Source organism: Eumetopias jubatus, unplaced genomic scaffold (assembly GCF_037043125.1).
Source record: "Eumetopias jubatus isolate StellerSeaLion01/CBP00866 unplaced genomic scaffold, mEumJub1_p1.0 scaffold_7, whole genome shotgun sequence".
NCBI lineage: Eukaryota > Metazoa > Chordata > Mammalia > Carnivora > Otariidae > Eumetopias > Eumetopias jubatus.
In genome coordinates, this window is record NW_028274813.1 from 107,370,216 (window position 1) to 107,382,226 (window position 12,011).

Consider the following 12,011-nt stretch of genomic DNA (forward strand, 5'->3'; position numbering starts at 1 on the left):
TGGGCCAGACTCCCTGGGTTTAAATTGCAAGCCTTACCAGACTCACTTTGGGCAAGTGTCTTCTGTGTCTTAGTTCTCTATCTGTAAAAAAAAAAAAAAAAAGTGGAGGGTGGGAGATAAAAATAGTGCCCACCTGATAGAGTATGAGGACTACTGGAGTTGATATACATAAAGCACTTAGAACAATCTGGAATGTAGTAAGTGCTTTATAAGTATTGTTGTTATAACATAAGGGACAAGGCCTGGCTGGGTCTTCTGCTTCTCAAGCATCTCTCAGTGGTTCCTTGGCTCCAGGCTGACTGGCCTTAAAGTAAACTTTGCACAAATGGTCCCACCATCTAGAACTCAGAGTGCCATGTGTCTTCTCACATGCACATGCACAGGTAAGCCCAGGTGGAGCATGCTTTGTCAGGAAGGCCTGATGAAGGGCTCTTAGCAATGGGTGCTGTGCTATCTCTTATGCTCCTAATAGCAGGCTCTATGAACTGCATGCCCAAATCCTGGTGGACATCTATGATCTCTTCTCTAGGGTCACCTCATCTTTTCCTCAAGAAATTGGCAAAAAACCACAGATACATCAGCGTCTTTGGCTTAGAGCCTTAAAATTTAAAGCCCAATGAAATCTGGAAGCATCCCCTTCATCTAATATCACTTCACCCCAGTTTTCAAATGAGGGAGCATAACCCCAGAGGGGGAAAATGCTAAAGCCACACAGCTCATTTTGGACCACACCAGAAACAGAAGCCAGAAGCAGTTTGTTGTCACTGAGTCATCTGTACCTGAGCATGTTTTGGATGTGGGGTTGTGGTTGAGGGCTCTTGTCACAGCTCCATCAAATGGCTGGGAAACCCTTGAGAAGTCACTCGGCCTCTCTGGGTCTTTGTCCTGCATCTGAATAATTAGAGACTGGCTGGTCTCCAAGGGCAGAGACATTTGGTGATCTGCTTTTCAGCTTTATTTTCTGTGTTCTGTTCCTTGTAGACCACAGCCCCCAGTTTTGGGAAGATTGTGCAGGAGATCTCAACTAGTCAGTAGGAGGAGAGAATGTTCCTCTTATTCTTCTTGCTATTTCAATCCTGTCTCCCAAGTCCCAGCTCAGATTTCCCCTCATCTTTGAAATTTTTGTCTAAACGGAGCCTTTGATTTTTTCCTGCCTCCTGAGTTAGCAAATACTTATTTGCTATTTATGTCTTTTGTTTGGCTCTTATAATACTATAAGTGCTCTATTTTGTTACTCTTTTAGGTTTGTCTTTATCTCTGTGACCAGACTAGCATCTTTCTAAATCTTATTCTTCTATAGCCTACCGCTTTGTGATCTTTATGCTCCTGGCCTGTTGAGATGCTTAATTATACTTTTGGCCCACCATATAGTTGATGGATTTATTAAAAGCACAGAGAAGAAAAGGATCAAGAAATGATCACCATTAAGATATTTAAATTTAATTTTTCTTTTGAAACCTTCTTTAGGTAAATGTTATGTTGAGAATTAAGACAGGTGTTTTTTGGGGGGGAATAAGTCGCTTAAAATATAACTGGAAAATATACATAAAATTATTAAATGTGCCCTGCTTAGAAATAACCAGTAGGTATTAACTAATTTTGAAGCTTTTTAGCCCTTTGGCATTATGATAAGCCCCACTTTATTTGCTTTAACAAAATAAGGTAGTTGGTTGTGTTCACATGGTTCTCATGATTCTCTCAAGCGAGTTTGCTTTTTCTTTCTCCTTTTCCCCACATTAGGTGTAAAACCTATGTGGCTCCTTGATTATGTTGATGTGCAAAGGATGCCATTGCTGCCAAGCAAGGTTTTCAGCTAGTTATTAGAAATTTGCTGCTTGATGGGTTCTGCTATTCATAAATAGGAAGGATCCTAAATTAGGTTGCGATTACTATAGAGTTCACATCTCAAGATTGAGGTGGTCAGAGCTCCCTTGAAGTAACCAGAGGTAACCTCAACTTGGAGGGTTGGGGGTGGAGTCCCCCGGCTTATTTTTAACTACACACCCAGCTAGAAAAGGTCCTCAGTAAATGCTATGGAAGGATGATGTAGGTGAATGAATGACCATCCACCGATCCTTGGGTGCTGAAATTTAGGGTTTCATTGTGAGGTAAGCTTTGTGACGTTCCAGTCATCAGTGACTTGTTTTATTTAACAGACACTCATGTGGCGCTTACCACATGCTAGACACTCTTCTACGCACTTTACAAATATGAACTCATTTAGTCCTATGAGGTAGGTACAGTTTCGATCTCATTTTACACAGAAGGAAACTGAGGCGCAGAGAGACTCAGTCACTCAGCTACTGAATGGCAGAGCCAAGGTCCAGCCTTAGCAGTTCGGCCCTAGTCCACATAGTCAGGCTTTACACTAGTTGCCTGCATAGTATATTCCATACTCGCTCTACAGTTTCCATTTACCTGGCAATAAATACTTTCTGCCTGTAAGTGTGTAGAATTTCTTTAACACTAAAATTTTTCAGAAATACTTCCTCAGAGTTGATGTCTCATTTGCTAAGACAAGAATCAGAAGGAAAAAATCACCTCCTTTGACTCTAATGAGCGAGGGCTGCCTCAAATAGCTCTCTTTGATCAATTTTATTTGCACAGATTTATTTTTCAGGAAAAAAAAAGGCACTGTAGAGGCAAGGCTATTATGCAAATTTCCACTGCAGCAAAAGCTTCTAAAGAACTGCCTTTGGAAGGAAGTTGCAGCCGCCACTCTGCTAAGTGCCCCGCTTGGAAGGGCTTTGGGCTCCCTGCTGAGAACTACTGCAAGCCGCTTTATCAGCCGGCTGCCTGGTGCCAGTTCCTGGCAGAGCCCAGGAGGAACGTTGTGGCAGAGGTCCCCGAGAGAACAGTGAGGTTTGCAGACCATTTGGGTTAAGCTGGACGTAATGGAGGGTCACTTTTCCCAGAACTGGCTATTTCTTGAAGATGTTCCATGCCTCTCTAACTAAGCTGTCTCTGTAGACTGATTTTCAAGATTGCAACCTTATGGGTTCATTTAAACATGGATATCAGATTATATACCTTAGACAAAAATCTTTCATAGGCTAGATTAACTCTGTTCCGGTGTCACTAAATGTATGTTTTCCAGTAAAGGTTGATAAAAATTGTATCAAATGTAGTGCTATAGGTTAATATCATCATTGGAATAATATATCATGGAAACTTGTTTTTTTTTTAACTCTGCACTATGAATACAAGGCGAGATGTTGCTAGTTACATATCAGAAACTACATTTGTTGTCTACAATGTGCTAGGCTAACTTCTGTTTATTATTTAATTGCATTATCTCTGTGAATATTACTAGACCCATATTGGAGGATAATCAAATAGAGGCTCAGAGAGGTTAAGTAATTTGTTTGCAGTCACACAGCTAGTAAGTAGAGAGCTGAGATTCAAACCCAGCCTAGTCTGACTCCTAAACACCTTTCTATTGGTAGTATATTCCACAGCCTTCCATAGAACAAACTGTGTGTGTTTTTTAAATACACAAACAGTGTGTATACGCTGTTGAATCAAGAGTGAAAGATTATGGTATTAATACAGACTAGATTTGGTAAAGAACCCTCCCCCCCACCCCAGTCCCCAAATAGAGATTTAAACTCCGGGCTTACATTGCTGGGCTAAGTGTGATTATGAGCTAATGTTTTTATAGTTTATGCCAACATTTCAAAAATCTTTTTCAGGTTCTCATATTTCCTCTAGGATTTGCCACATGTTAGCAATAAAGAAATTGCTAATTGTGTTTCTTTATTCTTTCTTTGTTTAGGATGTGATAGGCCAGGTTCTGCCTGAAGCAACAACCACAGCGTTTGAATGTAAGTCTGGCTTGTATACTTTCTTGACTATTCCTTTCTGCAGTAATTTTTCAAAGGGTTTATGGGTTGCATTACTTTAGAAACTGACAAAAACAGATTATTTATGATCATCATATGGTACATTTAAATATTTATAAATTAATGCAAGTTTAATGATGATACTGAACTGAGTAATATTTTCTTATTTAATCATATCTTGGGTGTGCATATTTCTATAATATAGCTTTAATTACCAACATGACCTTTATCTGCTCTTGCTCCTCACTGTAATAATATTGTGGGACAAAATGAAACCTGTAAACTACCTGTAGGCCAGTGATTATTGATTAAGAGATTGTAATCCATTGCTGCTTTAAAACAGTAACAGAGTAGAACTTTTAAGTGAGCATTGCATGGAATAATTCTGTTTTAGTGGGGCTTGGTGTGGCTGGTACATGATGACAGTAGCCCTTCAGGTCTTGAGACCTTCCTCCTTACCTTCTCCCCCGGCCCCCCCCCGCCGCCCTGCAGTTGGCTTGGGCATTGGGAGGGGCAGGATGGACTAGAAAACCAGTTTTGAGATGAGCCAGGTCATTGCAGGGCATGTTAGGGTTTAGGAATGTTAAGATGAGGGTTTAGTTCATAGAAAGGGGCTCTGGTGTTGAGAAGGATAGAGTGGGATTTTTAGCTGTGGTTCCTGTCTTTTCTTTTGAAGGTGAGGGCCATTTTTCGCTGAGAAAATGTACGATTTCTCCACATTATAGTTTATTTGTTGTTCTTGGTTTTTAAGCAGATGGTTAATGACAGTGAGTACAGTGTCCTCTCTTTTATTTATGTTCTCTTTGGAGGACAATTTGATAATACCTATTAACCAAAATATAAAATGTGCAAAACCTTTGATTCAGCAGCTTCACATCTAGGAAGCTGTTCAACAGAGATACCTGCCCATGTGTTGAATGCCCTTCAAACAAAATATTCATTGTGGAATTATTTTTAATAGGAGAAAATTAGAGGAAAGCTAAATGCCTAGGATAGTGGATTCATAAGTTATCCATTATCTGAAGCAGCAGCCAATTGAACAGCAGCTAAAAAGAATGGGTTAGGATTTTATGCATCGGCATGGGAAGATTTCCATGATATATTGTTGAATAAACAAATAGTGTATGGTATGACCCCGTTTTGTAAAATAGCTAATCCCTGTGCCTCCCTGCTTTGTGTCTATACTGAGAGACAAGGATGTGACGAGTGCCCACCACAGTGCCTTACAGTGGTTCCCCCTGGAAAGTGGACTTCACGGTTAGAATGGGGAATGGTTGGCTAAATGAGCACACTTTTTCCTTTCTCTCTTTCTCATTATTTGAATATTTTCGACAATCATTCCATGTATTTAAAAGTCACTTGCATAGAACTCTTAAAATAATTAGTATTTTATTAACCACACTGGAGTCTATGTACTATTGAAAAATGGTACATGTATCTGAAGTACATATTAGTGTTGCAAGCTCTTCAGACCCTTTTTGGGAAGTCTCTGGTGGCACCAAGGGTTTCATGGACAGGCCGATAGTAAACATCTGTCATTGTTGCCAGGTGCTGTGCTGAGAACATTCCATGGTTATCTCATTTAATTTAACCTTTGCAAGATCCCCGTGAAGTACTTCAAAGGATTGTTTTGTTTTTGTTTTTATTTTTTAAAATTAAATTAAATTTTATTTAACTCAATTAATTAACATATAGTGTCTTCTTAGTTTCAGAGGTAGAGGTCAGTGATTCATCAGTTGTAGATAACACCCAGGGCTCATTCTGTCACGTGCCCTCCTTAATGCCCATGACCCAGTGACCCCCTCCCCTCCAGCAACCCTCAGTCTGTTTCCTATGATTTAGTGTCTTTTATGGTTATTAGCTCCATTTTAGTTGAGGAAAGGATATCTCCTCTGAGCAGCTTGCTCAGAGTCTAGTGAGTGGTGAAGTGGACTTCCTCATGTAGACTCCAGAGCATGTATACATTCTCAGCCACTTTTGACACTTGTTCTGCAAGTTGTAATCATTCTTGAAGTCACTTGTTCTGATTGTTCATAACTGTAGCAGAAAAGAAGCTTACTTTATACGTCGTACTTCTTGCCCTCTGGGTCCCACAAAGTGGCTTGATATACCTGTGCCCCACTGGCTTCCATAGTTAGGGTTCATAGTAATAACATCAGTTATTCTAGCTGTCATTTATTGATGGCTTGCTCTTTGCCTGTCAGTGGACTCGATGATTTACCTAGATTGTTGCTGATCCTTACAAAAACTCTGTGAGGTAGGAAAATTATACCTTTGGGAAACTGAGGCTCAGGAACAGGAAATGATTACCAAAGTCATCAATGTGGTGGAACCAGATTTAAACACAGTTGTTTTTGGGGCGCCTGGGTGGCTCAGTTGGTTAAGCGTCTGCCTTCGGCTCAGGTCATGATCCCAGGGTCCTGGGCTCGAGCCCCGCATCGGGCTCCCTGCTCAGCGGGAGGTCTGCTTCTCCCTCTCCCACTCCCCCTGCTTGTGTTCCCTCTCTTGCTGTCTCTCTCTCTGTCAAATAAATAAATAAAATCTTAAAAAAAAAATAAACATAGTTGTTTTTGAATGTGAAACATGCACTCTTTATAACCGAGTATGTTAAAAGCCTACGAAGTTTGTTAAGTATGGTTTTCGTGACTTATGGAACAGCTCTTGAATAAATAACACTTTAATCAAAGAAATATTTATGGTAATATATTTAATACTGAAAAGTATATCTAACACTAAGAGAAAAAATGTTTAGATGTCATGGTTTAAGTTCTCAGAGATGTTGTTCCTTCTTTACTGAGAAGAGGGTAGCAGCTCTATACCCATCTGTGTCTTGACCAATTCTAAGCAAAACCAAAACCAAAACCAAAAACAAAACCCCAAAACATAGACAAAATAGTAACAGTCTTTGTTTCTTTAGCTTAGATTAAAATCCTAGCTTGGCTTTTTTCATGATTGTCCTAGGATGACTTTGTGTTCTGACCCAAAGATCTGAACTAATAAATGGAATCTATGTAGAGGAAATATTTGGAAAGGTGTAGTTTGTAAGCTAATTTGCTGACATTTTTGAGCTATTTCAGTCGTGTATAGCTATGATGAAACAACTCCCAGTTAAATAAAACTTTGAACAAAGGTGTATTTATGGTAATATATTTAATATTGAAGAGTATACATAACGAGTTGATTTCTTTAGCAAAACAAATGGTATTGTATTTAGTAATATGAATTAAGCAACAAGAGAAAGGGTATTGTCAAATTTATCAAGGAAATGAGTTGATAAGTGGAGAGGAGGGGAAAGGTAATGGTATAGGTTCTGCAGTTCTGAGAAGTGCGGTCTATTGGCTGAGGCCTCTGACACCCCCCCCCCAAGATGGGGTTAATCTCTCTCCACACCTTTGCTAGAGTGTTGGGCCTGTCTTCTGATGAGCTGTGTGTGTGTTTCCCTTCCTCACTAGATTTTGAATGACTTAATGACAGGTACCTTGTTTTATTTCATTCTTCTTCTCTTCTTAGTACTTAGCTCAGTGCCTTGTGGGAACATCCTTGCTGAATAAAATGGAATGTTGTGTGTCCATATTCAGATGAGAATTTTAAAATTAATGTGACCTAAAGCCAAGTAAATCATTTGCTTTTTTGGATTATTTGTGCTGTTGTCCAGGCACGGGATAAAAACTGGCTGGTGGTGGACCAGTCAGGCTCCAAATTCAAATTCCCACACTTGACTAAGCCCTCTGTCCTGAGAGGGCAGAGGGTCTACAGTGACTCTGTTCTTTCCGGTTTCTGTTCCTGGGAATAATGTTTCCGAGGGGAGTTAGGCTGGATGAGGGGAGGCAGGCGCATTTATGCTGAATTCACCTCTTGGACTGATGGCCCTAGACCTTTTTCATGTTACTCCTTTTCCCCTTATAATTTGAGTGCAGATAACAATACTTTCCAGTATCTAGTGTTTGATATCTTGTTTAATTAAGAAGGTATAGATGATTTTAAAAAAGAATTTAAGTAGCATAAAATTGAAAGGAAAACTAAAAGTCCCCATTTCCCCAGTTCACTATTTAACAGTTTCTTCTGTATCCTTACGGAAGTTTTCTCTGTATGTAATATATACTATACTGCAACTAATTTCCCCTGCCTCCACCTCCACTTATAGTATATTTGGACCTCTTTCCAACATCAGCATGCACAAGTCAACTTCAGTCCTTCGGATGACTACATTATACCTCATTTTATGGCCATGGCTTAATATATTTAACCTATTGATAGACCGACCGATCTTAAGTTGTTAGCAGTTTTTTAGGATTAGAAAAAATGCTGCAGTCAACGGCATCGCCATATATCTTTCCACATTGTGGAAACATATTTGTAGGATAAATTCCCAGGAGTTGGAACTACTGAGACAAAGAGTACCCCTATTTTACATTTTAATAGCTATTACCATGTTGCTCTCTAAAGGGTGGAACCGATTTATACTCCCACCAACAATGTTTGAGAATGCCCATTTCTCTCTACCCTCACCAACTCTGGGTATTTTTTTTTATTAGCAAACTTCCTAGTCAATGTCAGTTTGAAAGGTGGAAGAGGTTACTATGTTATTGTTTTATTTGATATCAATTATAAATGAGCTCGAGTATCTTTTCACGTGTATTTTGGTTATTTGTATTTAATTTCTGTGAACCATTTTGTCACCTTTGCCCATTTTCCTTTTAAGTTGTAGGTTTCAAATTGATTTAAGGGCTTTCCAATATTAAGAAAATTGGGGCTTTGTCTTATATGTTAGAGCTATTTTTGTCTGGTTTACTGCTTTCCTTTCAGCTTGCTTTGGTCTTTTTCCCTCTTCTTTTTTTTTTTTTTCCCATGGAGAAGGTGAAGTTTTTACATGGTCAGATTTATCATATTGCCCTTGTGACCTCTGGATTTATGTCATTCTTAGGAAGGTCTTCCACATTCCAGACACTGTAAAAGCATTCATCCATATTCTTTCTTGCTCTACTTTAATAGAGTTAAGCACACACACGTTAGGTATGTATATAAATACGTACGTTCATGTGTGTATTAGTGTGGGGGGTTTTTTCTGAAAAGAGCCTATATTTATTACAAATGTCAGAAGATTTTAAATATTTGTACCATCTCAGTCTGTTTTGGTGAAAGGAGGAGTCAGGTGGGGAATCCAACTTTATTTTTCAAGCACATAGACAGCTGACTCTGTACCAGTTACTGAATAATTTGTCTTTCCCCAGATGTGAGAACACTCCTGAGATGAAGCTAAATTCATTACCGTAAAAAGGCCTGTATGTTTGCATGTGTGGGCCCTACATGTGCTGTAGGAGCTTGACATTCACATAGGCCCAGAGACCCCTGCTGATTTCCACAGTTTCATTAACAGATTAATGAGTACACCAACACACGAGGCGACACAAATCAGCTGTGCCCACTAATGAGTTTCCTGTGCATATCTGTCACATGTACGCTTCTTCCTGGATTGTGTCTAGACAGGTGACTGCTGCAGAGTGACTGTTGGGCTGGAGGCACTGGGTGGTAAGTTTTTACTGGCGACTTGAAAGATGCACTGTAAGTCTATGTAGACAAGTGCTGACTTATACCTGTAAATACCACGTGGTCTCACTTTCCCATGGCACTCTGACTTCCCATATCTTGGTCTGTAGCCTTCATAAGTATCTTCACACTTGTCGAGTTGTGCCTCTGAGTTTTGGTTCATAAGATAGGGTTGTAGGATAAATCTTTATTTTACTTATGTTTTTCTTCAACGATGATCATTTTACGCTTCTCATTTCAGTTGTTTTACGAACTTCTGGAAGATTATTTTGGGTGGAAATTTTAAAACCAGCTCATCATTTTTTTTTAAAGATTTTATTTTTAAGTAATCTTTACACCCAGCATGGGGCTCGAATTCATAACCCCAAGATCAAGAGTCACACATTCTACCAATTGAGCCAGCCAGGTGCCCTCAGTTCATCATTTTAAATTTGGTATAATATGACCATTTAAAGCAAAATTACAAATTATATAAGTCGTAAATTCTTTCTTTTTTTTTTTTTAAGATTTTATTTATTAGAGAGAGAGAGGGCACTAGCAGGGGGAGTGGCAGGCAGAGGGAGAAGGAGAAGCAGGCTCCCCGCTGAGCAAAGAGCCCGGTGTGGGGCTCGATCCCAGGACCCTGGGATCATGACCTGAGCTGAAGGCAGACGCTTAACCGACTGAGCCACCCAGGCACCCATAAGTCGTAAATTCTTACAGCATAGAAAATCAATATAGCTGATTACTGGAGAAATACCTGTAAAAGATACCCTTCATGTCCAAACAGCAAAGACAGTGTCCTTAAGAATAGCTGGGTGAGAGGGGCACCTGGGTGGCTCAGTTGGTTAAGCGTCTGCCTTCGGCTCAGGTCATGATCTCAGGGTCCTGGGATTGAGCCCCGCATCGGGCTCCCTGCTCTGCAGGAAGCCTGCTTCTCTCTCTTCCACTCCCCCTGCTTATGTTCCCTCTCTCACTGTCTCTCTCTGTCAAATAAATAAATAAAAAATCTTAAAAAAAAAAGAATAGGTGGGTGAGAACCCCTTTTTGCTTTGGAGAAAAGTCTAAATTATAAAATATTTGGAAATCATAAATTATTTGGAAAAAAATGAAATTTCATTTTCTTAAACTGTAGTGTGTGTAAAAGATAAGTGGTTGCTTCTAAGTAAAACTAGGTGGGTTAATGAAAAGTTGTATCTCACAATAGTACACAGTCTGAAAGTTATTTAACAGGTAAGAGTTAATTATGCATCCTAGAATTTGAGACTATTAAAGAGAGTTTTAATTTATTAAAATTTTGGTTTGCAGTATCATCCATGCACAAAGTCCAGATCCTTTTTAGTCTTACGAGAATAGTTGCTTATTAGTAGTCTTGTTATTTTGCATGCGAATTAAGAAGTTCAAGTCCTTTATTCAAGAACCAGGCTAGTTGTTCCTTGAGGGCACTAGACAATACTGCTCATTCTTGAGTCTCTAGAAACCCTATCATAGTACCTGGCACATAGTAGACACTCAATATATTTCTGGAACACATGGATAGTTGAAGGAATGAAGGACAAGCCTTCTATATCTCATCCATCAGAAAATCCCATTAGCTCTGGCTTTAAAATATATCCAGCATATAATGACTGCTCAGAATCTCAGCTTGGTTTAGGCCACCATCACCTCTCACCTGGTCTATGACGGTGGTCTCCTAACTGGTCTCCCTGTTTCTGCTTTTGCTTCCACGCAGCCTGTTCTGCACATAGCAGCCAAAGCGATCCTTTAGAAGTGAGATCACAACACTCAGCACCCTCCAGTGGTTTCCATCTTACTCAGGAGTAAGAGCCAAGTCCTTAAAATGTCCTACAAGGTCCAGCATTTTTCTCATCCGCCCCCAACTCTGCAACAGAGCTGCTTCTCTGAACTCTTCTCTTTCTCTCCCACCGCTCATGCTGTGGTAGCTACTCTGCCTTTCTTTCAGTGTCTTGAACATGCCAGGTATTCTACTTCAAGGCCTTTGCATTAGCTGTTCCTTCTGCCTGGAACACCTTTCCCCAGATACCTGTGCAGCCCACCACCTCATCCCCTTCAGTCTATCTCAACTAGAGTGTAAGCTCCAAGGGGGCAAGGCTTTTATAGTGGGCATTTTCATATTTGTTGGAGAGAGGAAGGGAGCAAAGAAGTGAAGAAGGAATCAGGAGGCAGGGGCATGGAGCACAATTAAAATTCATGGCCGAGAAGATTTGGCCATAGAAACTGGGACTGCTAGTCCTTTCCAGATCTTAGCTGTCATACCTAAGAAGGGCTCTATAAACTTGACAGCCTTTCTGGATAATTTCTTGTTGAATGTCTTTCTACAGTCCTCTACAGTTGTGTTTGCATTTCTTTCCTCTTGTCTTGGGAAAAAGCCTTTGCTATAGTTCTAATTGACTCACCTGGCACTGAAGGAACGTGACAAATGACATATAATATATTGCCTTAACTTTCTGTTGCTCTTGTAGAAGCTAGACTGTTTCTCTCGAAAGCCCACTTGAGCCCTGTTGCTGCAGTGGGTGCTGTTTGGCTGAGAGCTCCCTGGCGTCTGCTGGTTGACTGCTGTTTACCTTGATAGGCACTGTGCTTGCCATTCTGACCGCCCCTTACCTGAGGCTGCCTCTCCTC

The 12,011-nt window shown here is 40.1% G+C and overlaps 1 protein-coding gene across 5 annotated transcripts in view; it reads left to right on the forward strand.

The window, feature by feature from the left end:
• Positions 1-12,011, forward strand: part of MAP2K5 (mitogen-activated protein kinase kinase 5) — a 252,618-nt gene that overhangs the window by 3,162 nt on the left and 237,445 nt on the right. For all 5 annotated transcript variants that reach the window (XM_028100051.2, XM_028100050.2, XM_028100053.2 and 2 more), the window contains exon 2: positions 3,776-3,824. In XM_028100051.2, the coding sequence (XP_027955852.1) occupies positions 3,776-3,824 (49 nt within the window). The remainder of the gene's footprint in view (positions 1-3,775; positions 3,825-12,011) is intronic.